Genomic DNA, 19567 nt, shown 5'->3' with positions numbered 1-19567 from the left:
AATGGTATCCTACAGTCAGTCTCATTTAATAAATAGTAATACAAAATAAAGCCTGGATGTACATTCACAACTGCAGAAGGAGGTGGGTCAGAATATACGTCGGTGCACTTTATGCAACGTGTATAGTCCGGTGTAGACAGATGATTTAGAGAGATCCTAGCCATCGTGTTTTTATAGAGGGGCGGGTCAGCTGAGACTTGCGCTGGGGAATATTGGTTCACCGATCCTAGCCCCCACCCCTGCCCTCCTCCGCCCCTCCCCTCCCTGGTAGAAATCAGGGGAGGAAATTGACGCCCCTCTGCACTGTAGTTCACAGTGCAGTTCACTCCTACTTTCCTAGACCAGGAAATGTGTCACGTTCTCCCAGGCTTTCATTTTTTGAGCCGAACGCGAACGAAAATAAAAGCCCTGGTTACCGAGGCCAGAGATATCTAAACAGGCCTGGGGAAATCTGAATTAAATGGCAGAGACAACCAGCACTAATACATATGCGTAATGTTTTTAAAACCAATATGAAGGACCGCCCTTTAAGTCTTTGCATTGGTACTGCAATGATATTATTAACATTTCTTTATCTCTTAAGAGTGTTTGCTAAATGCCTAAATTGAAAATTATAAATTATTAATCGTTTCCACCCAGTTGTTAGCCCATTCACTTATGTCACCAGACATAACAGTAGATAGAGAATGGGTGGAACAGACCAAAGACCTCGCTGACTTCTTATCCCTATCTCAGGCCAGATGCAGCCAGCATCATCAAAGGATGGGAACATGTATGAATACGAAAGACACACGCACGCACGCACGCACGCACGCGCGCACACACACACACACACACACACACACAGGCCCAGGCGGCAACTGGAACAGGTCTAGGATCTGCAGCAGCCTGCGCCCTTCATCTCCTTGTTCACATACTCCTGGAGTTTAAACGTGTCACTGGGATCCTTCATGGACCTGTGCTTCAACTCCCTGGGAGGTCAAAACAAAGAGAGCCATGGAGGAGATTTGTCAGGTCTACAATAGAGTAATTAGCCCTTCACTAAGTCCCTCCCCAACCCATCCTTGTCCAATAGGCACGTTAGCAGCGAAGAAAGCTTGACCTGCATAGCAACCGTTGCTAAACTATATGGATTGGCATTGGACAATCGCTTTTTAGGGTGGGATTTAGTGAAGGGCTAATTAGATGAAAAGATTGTGTCTTGCAATGTTCAAGGCAGAGGATGCAACACATAACACACACACACACACACACACACACACACACATATATATATATATATATATATATATATATATATATATATATATATATATATATATGTGTGTGTGTTGCTGTTTGTTGCTGTTTGTCTGACTACAGAGTTAACAGCTGCGGCACAAAGAGGAACTTATGGGACAGATACTCACTTGGCCACAGCAGTGAAGGCGAGCTCCACATTGAGGCCTGTCTTGGCACTGGTTTCCATGAAGGGGATCCCACACTCCTGTGGAAGTCGTAACAATGCTCGTTAAGGGAGATATAATTAAACAAAATGCACACCCCCCACTGCCCTAGGGACCTCGAGGACATGCTCCCTCCACCTTACACCAGACGGCGAAACACCCGCCGATGCACAGCCACACCAGAACATGCTCTCGACCCCCCCAGGCTCCAAAACACGGACATTGGACAGAACTTTTCTCCACACTGCTGTCCAGGTGTGGAACAGCCTACCAGAGCATGTGGTGGACTCCATCACAGACAATGGCCTTCAAGCCTTTACACGCAGAGCTCACAGATATCTCCTGAACACCCCTCACACTGACTGTTGAGCTGCAGTGAACCATTTGATTGGCCAATGGATATGTATTTTATCTTACTTGGCTATTGTTCACAACTGCATCTAATAAAAATAAAATAAAAAAAACCCCACACTTTTACCAAAAAAAAAACACACCAGCGTACTTATTCTGATGAATAGCTTTCATTAGACCGCTAACTCCCAAATTTATTCTCATTATCAGGCAGTGAAACGAAAGAAATGCAGACTGTGAGATGATAGGGCTGTGGGGAAGTAGCCTATTGCAGACCTTCACATGAGAAATGCACTGAATTGTTTATTTAGGTTAACCCAGTAAGACCTGAGGCCGATTCTACAAATACCTTCTGAATCAGTAGTTCTCACACTTTCAAGATTTTCTGAAAATGTTCAAAAATAGCAAATCTGCTATTTTTGAATAGCCAACGATGCTAAAATGTACACGGATCAGATACTTTCCCTGTTTTAGTGGGCTAAATCAAACTTGAACGAGATAAAGTGACTCCCAGACAGTGCCTGCATGCTCTATTCATGCTCTATTCATGCTCTATTCATCTGAACCTGCGGTAATAACAAAGCCAAATATGATATTTATCTTGTGCCGGCACTGAGCCTTAAGTAACTTTAAAGCATCTGTTGCCGGGGGGGGAATGCATTTGGGTTGCATACTATTGAGTTATGTGACAAAAAGCCGGTGAGGATAACGGTAAAAGAAATGTCTCTGCTGATTGCATTTATGCTTTGCACTGAGATTTATCTGTGAGCTTATGACTGTGAAATGGACCGGGACAGATGGCAGTGGCGCACAGTACATCCTCTGAAAGACCTTAAACTCAGGTTCTACACAGCAAGATGTCAAAAACCTGTTATCTGCAGACCAGCAAAACATCTGAGATGTATGGCCTTTGGGATTCACATTTATCTACTACTATTGCCAACAGTGCAGATTCCTGGAATGGCATATAATCAATAGTAATAGTATAAAGACATACAAAATCAAATAGTGATTTTGACAGGGCTGAAGGAATAGACTTTCTGCTGTCCTACTCCTATGCAATGTCCATCATCTCACAGAAAACCCCCTTCAGTCATGGTTCCCACATGACTTTAGAGAGCTCCCCACTCCCCTGGTGACAGTGAAGAGACAAATTAATGACTTTTAAGACCTTTTAAATACCTCAAAAAGAAAACAAAGAAAATGTGGAAAGACCATGTAATACTAATCAACAAACTATACTAGTTTATAATAGCTGGTCAATGTCATGACCACGGCCTCCTCTACAGTTGGCCCATGTGACTGTTTGCCTCTGAGTGCGATTGCCCTGCTGTCACCTGCGAGGTTTGGTGACGAGCTGGTGAGTGTATAAAGACTGTTTCTGTGTGTGTTGACTGTGTTCAGTGCTGGTTCATAAGTGTACTGTATGTCAGGTTCTCTGTTATGTTTTCCAGAGTTCAGTTTGCAGTGTTTAAGTTGTGTCATTGTTACTTTGTGTATTGTATTAGTATACTTAAGATATGTCATCTCCTGTGTTTAGTTCATGAGCTTGCAGGGTCCTACAACATCTTCTACAAACTGTGACAGTCAAATATTATTATTATTATTATTATCTATAGTTGGCCCATGTGAATGTTTGCCTCTGAGTGCGATTGCCCTGCTCTCTGTCACCTGCGAGGACCAGCTGAGCCTGGTTTGGTGACGAGCTGGTGAGTGTATAGACTGTTTCTGTGTGTGTTGACTGTGTTCAGTGCTGGTTCATAAGTGTACTGTATGAGTGTTTAAGTTGTGTCATTGTTACATTCTGTATTTTATTAGTATACTTAAGATATGTCATCTCCTGCGTTTAGTTCATGAGCTTGCAGGGTCCTACAACATCTTCTACAAACTGTGACAGTCAAATATTGGCCAAATTGTCAAACGATATAAGAAAGAGGCAAAAATGTTGAGTTCACAGTTTGTGAGAGAGATTGAAGCATGCTTGTTAAGTGGCACAAAATAAATGGCCCTGTGCTGATGGTGGCCAAATAAAGTGCAATGGTTGCAGAACAGTTTGTATTGTTAACCTACAGTCCCTAGTGGGCTGTCCAGTGTCCACACAAAGTTCTATACCACACTGTAGCCCTATAAACTACTAACCCTATCAAGATAAACTTTTAAAAATCATTATAACTCAAGTAGAAGACGGAGTTCACACAACTATAACGACAACAGTGGTGAATAATATAGTTAGTTATAGTCATCATTATATTTTTATAGTGAGTGTTTGGTTGTGTATGCCAAAACCCTAGTTTGTTTCATAAGCATTGCAGCAGAGCTCAGTACCCATGGCCTCACCTTGGCAAGCCTCTCGCCATCCTCTCTCTTTACGGCCCTCTCATGCGTGGCATCGGCCTGATGACAAAGGGAACACACATTCATCCACATAATGTTAATGTTACAATGACATTTGCCCTGACTTTACATTGTTGTTTAATGCTCCTAAATCTGCTCTAATGCTAAGAGCTGATACGCATGCTGCATTTTTAATGTGTCACGGATTAAGGTATTAGCATGTTAATTAGGGTCTTATAAAAATTGAAGTATGCAGGTGGCATTTCTGTGATCGACTGAGAGCTACACAGTAATTTAACTTAGAGGATTATGCTGTGCAGAGATATGAAGGGTATTCAGTTGTGACTGAAGTGTGTGATAGCGCTCCGTCGCCTGTCTCCTACAGATGCTCAGATATGTTTGTGCCTTCATTGACTTTGTGTCTCAAATCACAGACATTTCCCATCACGCCTTGCCTTGTTGGCCAGCAGCATCAGCACCACATCCTGCTGAGCGTATTCATGGATCTCAGTCAGCCATGCCTGGAGATAACACAGCAAAACACAGAATGAGAAGAGTTTTGATTAGAAAAGATTAGAATATGTGAGGTGTTTGACAAAGGTTCTTCCTTGCCGGGCGAGACAGACAGACAGACAGACTCACAGGAGCAAAAAAAAAAGGAGGCCTTTGGCCTGGCGGGGATAATAAAGTACATCCTAATCCTAAAGCCCCTCCGCAGAGACAAAAATGCAATATGCAGAACTCAAAGAATGGCTGAGAAAAAGAACATCTCATCTGGGACTTGACCGGTTCGTGTGGGGACATATTAAATTCAATAATATGAAGGGACAGAGGGTGAAAGTGACACAGGCATTGAGAAGATGAACAGGAATGAAAGGTGAGGAGATAAGACTGCAGAGTGCAGACAGGTGGGAGGGTGAGGAGAAATTGCCGGGAGGGCAAGGAGATGGAAAGGACACCGCCAGAGAATCAATGACAGGTGAGAGAGAGAGAGAGAGAGAGAGAGAGATTTTTGAAAGGTTTTGAAAGTGAAAGTGGTTACATCTGTGTGGATTTTATACATTTTTAACCAAAGCAAAGTATTAACAAGAGCTTGTGATTAAACTGCATTGGCTCCACTGGAACACAGCTTCTTCTCACCCTGAGCCCACCAGGGGTCCAAATGGACCCTTACAGGTCAGTAACTCTGAGTGTATAAGTGGAACCTTTTATTTATTTTCATCTTTGGGACCAGAATCTACACACTCAAATGTCAAATGTTCAGTTTTCATTTAACTCTGACAGTGTACAAACGGAACACTCAGGTACAGACCCGTACGGTCCAATTTGGACCCCTGGTAGTTTCTCAACCCCATGTTCAGAAACGGCGTGAAATGGCATCTCAACCAATACCACATCATTACGACCTTGGCTGGCTTTGTGACAGCAATAACACTCCATCCATCCATGTAAAGAAGTACACCTAATCAACAGGGACAGAGATCTCTCTGCCACTGCCAAAATAACACCCTTCATCTCAACACAATGCATCATTATTGTCTTCACAGTGATTTTGAACATGTGCGTGCGTGCGTGCGTGCATGCGTGCGTGTGTGTGTGCGCGCACGCGCGTCCGTGCATGAGTGTGTGTGTGTGGGTGTGTGGCTGTGTGTGTGCACGCGTGAGAGTGCATGTGTGAAATGTGCACTGTGTAACTCTACAGTGATCTATGGAATGCTGTTACTGCCTAGGGTGCAATAATATCTCTAATTGTATAATAGTGACCATATATCACTGACAAACATGATCGTCCACATACAGTACCAATCGAACTCTAACCATCTCACCTCAGCATTTCCCACTAACTACTATAGCCCCTCAATTCACACTCTGACCCGTCTAATGCAGTGGTTCTCAACCAGTGGTCTGGGGACCGCCAGTGGCCCTTGAGGGGGTTCCAGGTGGTCCCCGTGCAGCTAAATGATATATAGAGTTTGTAACCAAATACACCCATCTTTAGATTAGATCGTAAAATTAAAACAAATTTAATTTTGTGCGATTGAAAAAAAACAACGGAACTAACATCGCAAGCTACATATAATCTTTGAACATACAAGGTATCCACCCGACAGAGACGATAGAGTTGCAATCTGGCCCTCGGGGGCCAAGGGCCAGCCCTGCAGAACCGCAGGGTTTAGAGCAGAGACCAACCTGGCTTAGAGCAATTGAAACAGCATTACTGACCACCACGGCCCTGGGACCCAGCCTAGGCTCATCTTTTATTCAAGAATAATACTAGGATCTCTGGCCAAATGCACAGGTAGCCAAATGCCACTGGCAGCGTGTTATGGTGTAGATAAAAAAAAGCAATCCATCTCTGAACATTCACCTTGCATCACACTACCATAAACTGTAGCAAAAGGAGTTGCAGATGTAATTTTCATTCATTAGCCACATATCCACCAGTGGCCAAAAAATACTCCACCTCGGTACCTGAGTCAAATCGTGAAAGTTGGTCTGTCAACTACACTTGAGTTAAAGTACTGCAGGAGTACTTGCTTTGAAAAATACCCAAGTATTCAAAAGTCCATTCCCCCCTAAATTTTTCCAGACAAAAAAAGAAAAGAAAATCAATTTGAATGAACATATCTACAGGCTTACAATGTGCATTGTGAGCTTGCAGATCTACTGTTTTTTACTATATTTGAAATAGTCCTTAAGGGATTCATTCACAATAGTTGTCTTTGAAATGTAGTGGAGTGAACAAAAAAAGGAGTAAAAAAAACACAAATACTGAAGGCTCATTCATAGTCTGGATCTTCGGTGGTGAGGTGACCACCGGAGCTGAAATAACATTGAGCGGTGGTGAGTAAAAACAGAGAGTAGGGCTGGGGCGGTGGCTGTGGTTTTCTCTTCACCGCGGCTCGTGACGTCATGTTAAAAAAACACCGAAAATCCATACTATGAATAACGCTTCAGCCTACAATATAGAGCAGGGGTTCTCAACCTTTTTGGCCGGGGACCCCCGGAAATGCTTTGGCAATGTCTCGGGACCCCCGCCCCGCCCGACCCCCAATATAAATTGACTGCTACAATAACCTTAACCCATTTTGGGCGGGAACCCCTTTTGGTGTTTTAAGCATTGTTATAATTTAGCTATTGAAAAATAGCAGATCTACAAGCTCATACCGCGCCACCGAGTGGCGCGCTACGAGCTTGTAGGTCTGCTATTTTTGAAAAATCGTGAAAATAAAATTGAAAAACATTTTGAAAATAATTTGGGGACCCCCTAAAATAATTTGGCGACCCACCGAGGGGTCGCGACCCACGGGTTGAGAACCCCTGATATAGAGGGTATGCGCATGCATAAAGTGAATGGGAAATCGAGTGGCAAAGTGACAGGCGAAGTGAGTTTAACATTGTTTAATGTCGTTTAATGCAATTACATATGACGTTTCTGTTTGGATGCATGGGCTGTCAAGGCCAGAAAGTATAGTTTTTAGCCACTCAGTAGGCATTCCTGTATAACTTCCTGGTTTGATGATGATGTCACACGCATACCCTCTATACAGATACTCAAACAATTTGCTCAGTACAGTACTCAAGTAAATGTACTTTGTTACTGCAAAAAAAACTAGCAAAAAGAGATGTATAAACATAATCATCCTTTTAGGTTCATTTGTCCACCCAGTGAAACCCAGACTTAAAACTCTATGAAACCCAGACAAACTAATCTCCGTCCCAATTTCCATTATATCGAAAGCATCTGTGATTTCTGTTTCTCCCTATAGCACATAATTGTGTTTGCAGAGAAATGTCAGCGTGAATGATTGCTCAATGTTTTTTCCACATAGTGCATCTAATCAATATCAACAGGGGAAATGTTTGCAATGCTAAAATACAGCAACACAATACAGAACCACAGTATTTCTCAATGTGGGGTCAGGGGTCCTTGAGTATAGGGGGTCCCAAGCTATTGATAGTCAGTGATCTTTCAGTGTATACTGGGTTCCAGAGATAAACAATATTGTATCAAACGGGGGTCAATGGCGTTGATTGTCACAGTAGACAGGACTCCTATGGAGCAGCAGTGGCTCAGGGTTAGAGTGGCCGGATGGGAACCGTAAGGTCCCCAGTTCGATCCCAGGCTCTCCCAGAGTTAGTGTCAAAGTGTCCTTGAGCAATACTCTGAACCCCTTTGCTCCCGATGTGCAGGTTGGTGGCTTGCATGGTTTCCTCTGCCAGCGGTGTGTGAATGGATGAATGTAATGCACAATCTATGTAAAGCGCTTTATTTTGCTTCTGCATATTTATGTCATGTTCCCAATGAGCACCCAGACTTGAGAACTCTAATGCTGACTACTACTTAACTTATACACATGCTCAAGAGTCTGTCTGTCTGTCTGTCTGTCTGTCTGTCTGTCTGTCTGTCTGTCTGTCTGTCTGTCTGTCTGTCTGTCTGTCTCTAGCTCAGCGGTTCCCAAACTTTTTTGGCCGTGCCCCTGTTACCTCCTGACCCCAATGCCCAGGCTCGTTGTATTTGGGGTGCATACTTAGTTTAGACTAGTCATTGGTTAGACATGGGTTAAGGTTAGGTTTAGGTGTGCTGCCCCGTGGGAGGTTAACCTGCAGGAAAGTGTTTATTGTCTCCAAAACATAATTAAAATAAGATCTGGTTGCAAAAGGGGTGAAGTGCGTTCCTTTAACCCTTAGAAGGTGAAAGACGCCAATTGGCGTCTTCATCAGAATTCCGTAAATGATCAATGACGCCAATTGGCGTCTTTCTAGTTTTTGATTAATCTAAACATATTAATATGCTCCGAAGCGCTGTTTAAATTCCTGAGCTTATATTCCAACTACATTACCCAGAAAACCCGTGTCACGTGACACACGTGTACGTGTTGCCATTGGAAGCTGGTCCCACCCCCTGTGAACAGTGGGGGCAGAGGGAGTCTTCATAGTTTATTGTTTTGCCGTCTCGCCTGAGCGATTTTCTAGCAGAAAAAGTTGAAAGCAGTACTATTTATTTGAGCGAGTTTTGTGGTAGTAGTATTGATCCATACGCGTCCCAGTCGCCTTCTCCAGGCGGAGTAGCCCTGGTCCAGTGCTTACAGCGAGACTCGCTGCTCCCTCCCTCCTTTCATTTCATTGTCATTGTCCCTACGTCCCCCCCCCCCCCATTGGCCGGGCTGACTACAGCTAAATGTTTATTTTTATATATTTAGAACTGACATCAGATGAGGAGGAGGAGGAGGATGATGATGAAGACGAAGAGTCAAGACTGCGATGGAGTTCTCCGACACTGAACCGGATGCATTCATTCATTTCAGTTGTTGTTTTTTTTAAATTTAGCCTACACACACACACACACCGTCAAGAACAACTGGAATGCAGTGGTTTGGGGACACTGGGGAGTTTGGGGACAACTGTTTTGTATGTAGGCCTATTTATTTTCTGTAATATTTATTATAATTGTATTATGTTAGTAGTCATAAAAAATAAAAGACGCTTTTACAATGAGTTAGACCTGTCATGGCTATTTTGTTCACTATTCTGAGGTTTATGGTTTGACTAAGCGAGTTTCAACTGTGATTTACTCTGTAACGGTAGATGGTAAGAACCCAATTTTTTGTTATAATACAGTATACATTCAAGTCTATATTTTGATACATATCATGGGCACAAAGTCATATCAAAACAATGTCCTTGGATGTGTTTATCAAAACTGTTTCTTCACAACAGGTTTTTGAGATACATGCATGAATAGACAAGGTACTGGTAAGACTATGTAAACATGGTATATATCAAAATGTGCGTTAGAATGTCTAATTTTACCCCAAAAAAGAATTTAGTTTATATGATATTCCATTTCAGAGCTAGGGGGACTTTTAGCTGGATAGGTCAGATTGATCATGACTGACCATGCTATTTATAGATGGCAAAATATCTACAGTGGTACATGTGAGAAACTTTTTATTTAATTTTAATTGAACTAGACAACTCACCCTTTAAAATGAGATATTGCATGGCTATGTACGCCCAGCAGAAAAAAAGTTATTTAGAAAATAAAACTTCAACCGGGCATAACTTTTTTTGTTGTCCTAGAAACACTACCCAGTGTAAATGCAGGCTCTTTTAAATGGCTTCCAACACAAAAACTAAACATTTTATCAATTCAGTTCATTTTTTTCCTGGAAGCAGACAAGCCAAGCTTTCTCTGAAGGTCTTTCGTTGTCACACATTCACAACAGAGAATTTTCAATAAATCATTCAAAAACGCCATTCTGCCATAGAGAAGTCTAAAAACTATATAGAAATCCTTGAAACTCTCAAAGAGTTAAGGACAGCACCAGGAGACAAAGTGAAAGTCTTGTCTAGACTTTGAAACAACTGAGGCACAGCAATGTTTAACAGAAAGGTCTTCTTCTTTAGTCCAGTGTTCAAAAAGTTGCAGTTTAGACAAATGGGAAACAGTTTTGAATAATGTGTTGTGTTTACTTTACACACAATGGTCCTCATTCACAACGGCGTTTACGCTCATACCGTTACGTAACGTGAGCGGAGCGTGAGCGGACAGGCATTTACGTGGATTCCCACATTACGTGGGAATTCATGAACTTGAACGTGAACTTGACGGTGACGTCGGATGGTCGGAATCTCCGCTAAAAGCTGCGCCAGCTCAGAGGGTCGTGTACTGCTTGCGTAGATTTATTCAGAAGGCTTTAGTCTTCATTCTGAATCAATTAAAAGTCCCCAAATCTCAGATAAAATATGTAGGAATGTGTCCAAAACATTGGTCAGCACATACAAAAATGATAGCTTATATAAAAGCCAAGTATCACTTGGATGCCTAAATGCATGCATTCTAGAGGCAGGTTAGCCTAGAGTCCCATACAGAAACTGCCCCTGCAAACCCGACACCTTTTTATTTATTTATTAGGATATTTCTAGCATGCGCGATTGCGCTGCACTTGACAGCTTTCTACTCGCAGTGCAACGCGTTGTGAGCTTGTAGATCGGCTCTCGCGGACTCGCGCTGCATGTTAAAAAACAAACTCACAATTATAATAAGAACATACACTTATCTGCATTCTGCACTGTACGAATTCATTGGAAAATGAATATAACGGTGCGGTGAGCCCGGCCCGGACAGAACAGATTATTTCTATGGTTCACAGACATGCCGGTCTGACAGACAGACAGCAGTCACGAGGGCTAATTAGCCCTATAAAAAAATAGAAGTCCACATTATTGCATCAGCGCGTGCAATTCGGCCAGTCATAGTTTTAAGCCAGTGCACCTTAATTAATTATAATATGGGGAACTTATAGCTAGGCTGTAGGCTACTACATTGATGAGATCAATCAAGTTTGGTGCCAAATGTCCCGCGAAATTCGCGAATCATTTTAATATGACGTGACGACATCATCATAAATGAACCTGCACTTAGATCTGACAAAGAGGAGGCTACCCGCCGTATATGGTTGAAATTTTAAATAGCTATAGGCCTATGCCTACGTGTCCATGATCAGAACAAATCCATTCTCCACATGGCATTCAGACAGATGACAGTGAGATGATATTAATCTATTCCCCGCATGAATCAATGCAGCTCTGATAAAAATATCGGATATATGTTTTACCTCTGCAAAGGTGTGAGTGAGCAATTGTTCAATAGAAAAGAAAAGGCTTTATAATATAATTGCCAAGTATACGCTAGCTTGCTGCCTTGGTCCCGAACTTAAATAAATATGGCCAAGCTGCATTTTATACCGTAAGTCAGCTTGACATTGTTGCAGCGGTGCGGAGCAGCGTTCACCGTTTTGTAAGCTTGGGAAAATGATTTATATAGTTTAATGGTAGGCTATAGACAATATAAAGAATCACGCACAAATGTAATGGTATATGGATGTAAAAAAAGAGACTGCAGGTGGTGGTCGTCGCTCCGGCTTGACATGGTCAGATCATTTTCTTTTAATTTCATAATATAGCCTAATTTCTTTCCAGCAATCATTTTTATTTTAATTTGTGAAGCCACTATACTGGAAAATATCATTATTTTGTTGCATTCCGTCAGGAGGACCTCTATTTCGTTTGAGCTGTAAGGCCTATAGTTCTTTTTTGTTTTTTTTACTGCTGTCTGCTGAGTCATGCTTGACGCCTTTTATGGTGTGAAATGGGGCGTGGATCAATGCAAATGAAGTTGTCGGGTGATTTTCCGATCATTTGGCACCCGCTCGCATTCTTTATGACATACACCTGCGTACCTGTGGTACACGCCGCTCTTTGAATTGCACGGCAAAACAACGTAGCGTGATCGGACGGAATTTCCCGCATCTGTATACGCTTCCGTTAAGCTTCCGTTACACTCTGGCGTATTTCTCCTTTGTGAATGAGGACCAATGTCACTGGCCATTAATCAGAATCAAGCATTCAACCAAGCCATGTAATGAACAGTTGTAACAAACTCAGTGTGACGATATCAAAGACTTAGGAAACAAAGTGCACATGAGTGATGATGGATCAGGGTGATCCTGCAATGTTCCGTCTTCTACTCAACAAAGCTAAATAAATCCAGCCCATGTGGAAAGGTTTTGACAGCGGTAGTACTATAAGAGTGCCCAATAAAATGAATAACGTATGTATTATTCGAATAATTTGAGCCTGTAAGCTTTGACTAATAAATTGTCTTATTGATTTCATAGGCTATTTTTCACATTCAGCCGTTATATTTCCCACAATAGCTGGGAATGCATCTGTCCTGGGAGGCAGGCCTTTAATAGATTGCACTAAAGTCAGAATGCGAAGGAGGTCTGAGTCTGCCTGGTGTGTGTGGTACAGTAGCTATATAATAATAATAATAGCTATACTATGTGACTCTTGAACCGTAGGTCGTTGAGTCAAAATGTGTGTTTTACGCTTAACTCAGTAGACCTTGCCATCCTTGCATGTCAGTAAAGACTGTGGGATTAACTTTTTTCACCACTATTAGCACAATTTTGCGACAAGCATTGAGAAGTTGACTGTCACTTTGTATTATTATTATTAGCCTACTATTACTACTATCATTTTCACTACCACTTGTTGCGCCGCGGCACTACAATCTCGCGTGGGAGGGGCGGAAGCACTCTGGGGAGTAGCGGTGAAGTGAAAGATTTGCTGCTACAGCTTCAGAGGGGCATTCATCACCATTAGCATTCATTAACATGTATTAGTGCTTGTTAGCCAGCGGTGGTGCACTGGGAGTCATCTGCTGTAGCCTGCCGGTGTGTCTCCTTGCAGTAATAGGCAGCAGTACAGTGTTCACTGACTGAAGGATAATGGAGTGTAGAATGAACAGAGGAAAGGGGGGCAAAGATGACAAAGAGAGACATGTCAAACTGTGTGTCTGTCCGCACTCTGCGGAGTTATGGTTTGTTTGCCTCCAGGGGAAACAAACAGTTTAGAATTGCCTCTCTCCTCCACTCTCTTTGAAATAACAGTGCTTCTGAAGCAGTTTATGTCAAGGACCCTGCAAATTTATATATTTCAGTCCGATAACTCACGAATAGAATGAACCAATATGTATTATGGAATGTGAATAAACAGAGTGGACTGTGGATATATCATATTTAATTTTGGTGTTCAGGCGCTGCTACATTGTTTTTCTCCCTGCTCAGCACAATTAGATAACCATCAATAACCATTAAGAGCAGGGAGATAATGCTCCATGGGGAACAGAACTAATAGAGCCCACTGGTACAAACAACAAACCACGGATGCATATTCACATACGGTACGCAAAAGGAACACAGACGAGCTTAACACTGCTGTTGCCAACAAATCTTTCAGAATAAAGGCGCTAGAGTGCCAAGCAGAGGAGGGAGATTTTATTATGAAAACGCCTGCCTTCCCATTCCCCCCAAAATCTTCCATTACTACATTGTGATAGTATAAGTCTGATCTCTCGTTAATATTGTAACCGAAATGCATCATGAAGTCAGAAATTAGCCTAGCAATGGGCGTTTCCAAAAAAATGATTTTAGCGACCCCGTTTTATATCAATAAAAAAAGACGCACCCGTTTTATTTGATAAGACGTGTGTGGACGTTCTGGACATCACAAGTGTTAAATAACCCGTCCAACCCGACCCACAAACGTATGAGACTTGCAGAACACTGTATAGTATATACCCACATAGTAATGTGTATGTCATGTGTGTAAACTCGAGTAATTCTGCCTGAACTAGCTCGCATTCTACGGATAATTTTTGTCCATGGACCCTCATTGGAAAAGAGCTTGTGTTTTCGAAAATACCTGATGATGATCAGCTATTTTCGAATGGCCCAAGTATAAAATGTGGTTAAAGTGGTTACGCTGGTTTTGATGGTATCCTCATCTGAGCACCTGTCCTGTCATCTATCAGAGCAGATAGTGACTTTGAAGTGAGTCTCTCCTCTCAAAGAGCCTTTTGTTCTAAAGGACCCTTATTGATCAAATGCCTGTCCAGTGTCCACTGCAGTGTACCCAGAGGTAACAGCATGACCATCATTGGCAAAGCCTCAGTCTCTCTGATGCAGGGTTGTCACCTGGGGTGCCCGGGGTATGGCAGTTGCCATCCCCTATTAACCTCAAATTCAGTTGTTTGTGTATTTCAGTCAGACAACTCTTTAGAATAAATTTTGATTATATATTTATTGAGCAAAATTTGGCATCAGTGCTCTGTCTCTATTCATTCCCTGTAGCATGGACATTTGAAGAATGAATTAAGACCCCCAGGGGGATGTAGAAACAGAGCCTACAGGTGGATGCTGGGGAGGTGGTGGGATTTGCAAAACTTCATGAGCAGCAGGTTAGCAAGCGACACACGTCAGCACAGCAGGGGAGAAGCCAGGAATGAGCAGGTAGGCAGATAAGTTTAAATAGACAAGCAGGTACAGTAGGCGCGCTCTCTTGAGTTGTCTTTTTTTGGTAGATTAATCTGATTTTAGATCTGCATCATTCAATCAGATTGTTTTTTTTTATTTTTACAGTCTATAATCTCAGTCCATGCCATCCATGTTTTCCTGGTGTCTATTTTGGGCATGAAACATTTTTGGGGAAAACAATTTAACAAATCTTTAATGGTGAACAATGGCAGATCTACAAGCTCATGCACAACCGCATCTCCACACGTGTACTTGTAGATTACATTTATCACCCTAAAATGATGACTCTGCTCTGATGCGTATTGTGTGTGTGTGTGTGTGTGCGTGTGTGCGTGTGTGCGTGCGTGTGTGCGTGTGTGCGTGCGTGCGTGCGTGCGAGAGAGACAGAGCCAGAGAGAGCGCGTGGGCATGGGGATTATAATGTCGAAAGAGATGCTTTTAAAAAGCTACCATTTCACGCTCTGCCACAGCTCTTAATCGTCTATTTTTACTGTCATCGAGTGACATGTGACTGACATGTTCTTTATTCATGAAAGTGACAATAAGTGGCAGGGTATAAAAAGGCCTTACAACATTGTGTGAGTGGGTGGGAGGGGGAGCTCCTCCTATTGATTCAAATGTGCATTGTTGCTTTCAGGGCAAACATAATGCAGTTTCCAAGTGCACAGAAATGCATGCTCACACCACCCCTCTCAATTGTATGAACACAAGTCTAAGTCTGGCTCGCTGTTATATTGGATATCTACTTACTCTCGTATACACAGCATCACATAAAACTATCAAAAGTAGTAGATATCATCTGCGAGTGCAAGCTGGAGACGTGCTTTGTTTTATTTGAATCCTGAAAAGTAGCAGGTTTTGGACATATGAGGTTTCCATAACCGACTGAGACGATGTAATAATGTATTAGTCTCCTTGTCACTTCATCTCCATTGTGGTGCTCTCTGCACATCCTTGTCACTTCATCTCCATTGTGGTGCACTGGTGCTCTCTGTACATCCTTGTCACGTCATCTCCATTGTGGTGCTCTCTGCACATCCTTGTCACTTCATCTCCATTGTGGTGCTCTCTGCACATCCTTGTCACTTCATCTCCATTGTGGTGCTCTCTGCACATCCTTGTCACGTCATCTCCATTGTGGTGCTCTCTGCACATCCTTGTCACTTCATCTCCATTGTGGTGCTCTCTGCACATCCTTGTCACTTCATCTCCATTGTGGTGCTCTCTGCACATCCTTGTCACTTCATCTCCATTGTGGTGCTCTCTGCACATCCTTGTCACTTCATCTCCATTGTGGTGCTCTCTGCACATCCTTGTCACTTCATCTCCATTGTGGTGCTCTCTGCACATCCTTGTCACTTCATCTCCATTGTGGTGCTCTCTGCATATTTACGTCTTTCTATCTGCACCCTGTGCTCGTTTCTCTACTCACACCACTCACCAGGTTTCTCTATGACAGAACTTCTCAAATGGTTACAAATTACTGGGATTAAATGTATGTGCCGGGAACATACTCTGCATTTTCTATTAGCCAAAACATAAGCGAAGCAGTAAAATCTCTTTTGACAACAAATAACTATATGTAAATCCAGGGGTTGCCATTCAAATAAATACATCCAGACAGAATCCGCTAACAGCGAAAGCTTTCCTGTGGATTTCTGTCTAGCTTGGCCAAATATGGAGGGATGCGGACACGGGCAGACAGACAAACGGACGTGGAAGGACAGACAGACAGACAGACAGACAGACAGACAGACAGACAGAACTCTCTTCTAGGCAGCTCGACCCCTATAGAGCGTCGCAGTCCCGCCCACTTTCATGACGACACCAGGCCCAGCAAATGAATCCCAATGCATTTTTCCCATAGACATTTCAAAAAGTATCTATTTAAAGACCTTTTAAGCGTCCTACGAAGCCAACTCGAGTCGTGACAAATCATGACAACAAATGATTGACTGCAACGCTCTATAGGGACCATGCACCACGCCATTAAAAGAAAGCAAAGGTATACTGCCATGTACAGCAGAAGACCGGAAGACCAAAGCTTAATGATTGAGCTATAAATTCAGCGTGCCGGTCGAAGCAGTGGGTCAAATGGGTTCGGTAGGAAATCTAATATTATCCTATATGCCCGTACAAAGAGATGGGATGTGATCCACAGTGAACGATCATAACACATTTTGGGCGCGAACCCCTTTTGGTGTTTCAAGCATTCTGTTATACTTTAGCTATTGAAAAATAGCAGATCTACAAGCTCACAGCGCGCCACTGAGTGGCGCGCTATGAACTTGTAGGTCTGCTATTTTTGAAAAATCGTAAAAATACGGCACAAATCTTTGAATATGTATATATTCTTTCAGAGCGGACATTTTTTTTATTTCGACGTCAGGCCTTTAATGGGTTAAACTGGCTCTAATGAATGGTTTCCTTTTCATGAGTGACCAGGTAATTCTTATCCACTTTTCTGTCTCCTCTAATCTGGAACCCGTGTCGGTGTTGTCAGAGTGCATTATGAGCGGATATTAATCATCCTGCTGCCACACATGGATTAGCTTCAGTATAAAGCCTGTCTGCTGCGTTCTTTCTTCCATCTAATCTAGCCACATCTGAAAGTGAGCAGCACACCCCAAGAAGATGGCTCAAAAGCAGTGGTGTAAAGTAACTAAGTACATTTACTCGAGTGCAATAGGCTACTTAAGTACAATTTCGAAGTATTTTTATTACTTTACTCGAGTATTTCCAAGTTTCTGTACTTTTACTTCTACTCCACTATACATCTCAGAGGCAAATATCGTACTTTTACTCCACTATAATTCTTTGAATACATACATTATTACATACATTAACCACTTCAGCCCTATACATTTAGGCCATTTGAAAATAGTCGATTTACAAAATAGCAGATTTACAAGCTCACAATGCGTCACATTTTGAGCTTGTAGACCTGCTATTTTCAAAAGATTTGTATACATTTTGTAAAAGTTGTGAAACGGGACATTATGCATAATGAGTACTTTCTACGTTTGGTACTTTAAGTTGATACCAAATACGTATTAATACTTTTCCCACCACTGCTCAAAACAGGACAGCACGGTTACTCTACTCTGTGGTTCTCAAACTTTATCACGTCAAGGACATATTCAATATATTTGGCCACAGAACCCCATCTGTAAATATTTTGGGAGAGGAACCTCCATAAAAGATTTGTGTTGTTAAAATGTTTCATAATTATTACACTTTAAAAAAAAAGGGGGACACACATTGCTGTTCCTTGGAGTGGCTTCACCACTCAAAGAATAGCTGATGTACTAGGATTAAAGTGGTTGAACGGATTGTGATGCGATGATAACTCATTTGGCTGCATGGGGACCCCTGGAACCCACTCAAGGAAACCCCTGGGGATTCTCCGGACCCCACTTTGAGAACCACTGAACGACTGTATATTCTGTCCCCTCTCTCCCTGGAGGCCTACACACACCATTAGAGGGGGGAGAGAGAGAGAGAGAGAGAAATAAAAAACAAACAGGAAGAATGGACCGGACGTCAGACTAAAATGGATGGACGGATCAACCGTCCGTCCCTCAGGGACACAGTAGGAACAAGCTCTAAAAGCTTGTCAATCCCCCCCCCACCACCACCACCACCACAGAGGGTTGCCATGCCAACCGTTGGACCCTCAGGTTAACCAGCTTTATTAGCTGAAAATATCCAATCGATCGCCATGAAGCTCACACCGCGTTGCATTTGTCGATCTGCTATTTTCTGCAAAAAAAAGACTTGCCCGTGGCTTCCGCATGCGGTTAGGGTTAAAGGTATGGTTAGTAATGTCGGATTATTGGGACGTCGAACTAACGCTACCCCCCCCCCCCCCCCCCATTTCCCCACGACCCACCCCTCCTGTTGCCCAAACCCACATCTGTTGTGGTACATATGATGATTTTGGAATGTCACAAAATGGCAGTTTTTTGATTGACACTTTTGACCCTCAAGGTTTCAGTCCCCATGAAGAAACCCCTGAATACAAAGGGAAGACATCAACATTGCACATAACAACCACACGTGGTCGAGGTAGCTGAAAAATAGACACATGAAAAACAGAAAAAATACAAAGATCGTGCACACAAAGATCGTGCAAGCCTGCATGGCGCCATCGCCGCGCGTTCAGTTTCACTCGCCACGCGGTTCTTTCCTATCCCTCTTTCAGCCTAATGCTGTGTCTCTGTCGCCGCTTATGTTGGCTATGTTCAGCGTGCGTCACCGCCGTGCGACCAAGCATGTGAATCGGGGCTTTTCTTTCTTTCCTCTCCCACCCTGCTGTGTTCCTCTCTCGCTTCTCTGGACCTTTTACTCTGTGTGTCCCCTCCCACCCCTAAGGCTGATTCATATTCATCCCACTGTGTTTTCAACTGGAGTGGGTCAGGGTCACCGCAGGACGAGTGGGAAGCAATTCCACAGTAAAGTACACATCTCCCTGCATGCAAGACATACTGTGTATATCATTACCGCAGTAGACAGAAAGGGAGAATTTGTGTGCGTGTCTGTGCACTCAAT

General features: G+C 42.8%; 1 protein-coding gene across 1 annotated transcript in view; it reads right to left on the bottom strand.

Annotated features, from left to right (window-relative positions):
- Window positions 1-871: 871 nt before the first annotated feature.
- Window positions 872-19567, bottom strand: part of LOC306936684 (ras-related protein Rab-26-like) — a gene marked incomplete at both ends in the record, with an annotated part of 70203 nt that continues 51507 nt past the window's right edge. Inside the window, 4 exons of the mRNA XM_079520286.1 lie at window positions 872-971; window positions 1410-1486; window positions 4134-4190; window positions 4586-4651. Coding sequence (XP_079376412.1) covers window positions 872-971; window positions 1410-1486; window positions 4134-4190; window positions 4586-4651 — 300 coding nt within the window. The remainder of the gene's footprint in view (window positions 972-1409; window positions 1487-4133; window positions 4191-4585; window positions 4652-19567) is intronic.

This window comes from Electrona antarctica (genome assembly GCF_951216825.1).
Source record: "Electrona antarctica genome assembly, chromosome: 14".
Classification (NCBI taxonomy): domain Eukaryota; kingdom Metazoa; phylum Chordata; class Actinopteri; order Myctophiformes; family Myctophidae; genus Electrona; species Electrona antarctica.
Note: the sequence above shows the minus strand (reverse complement) of the source record. Positions and strands in the feature narration are given on the sequence as shown.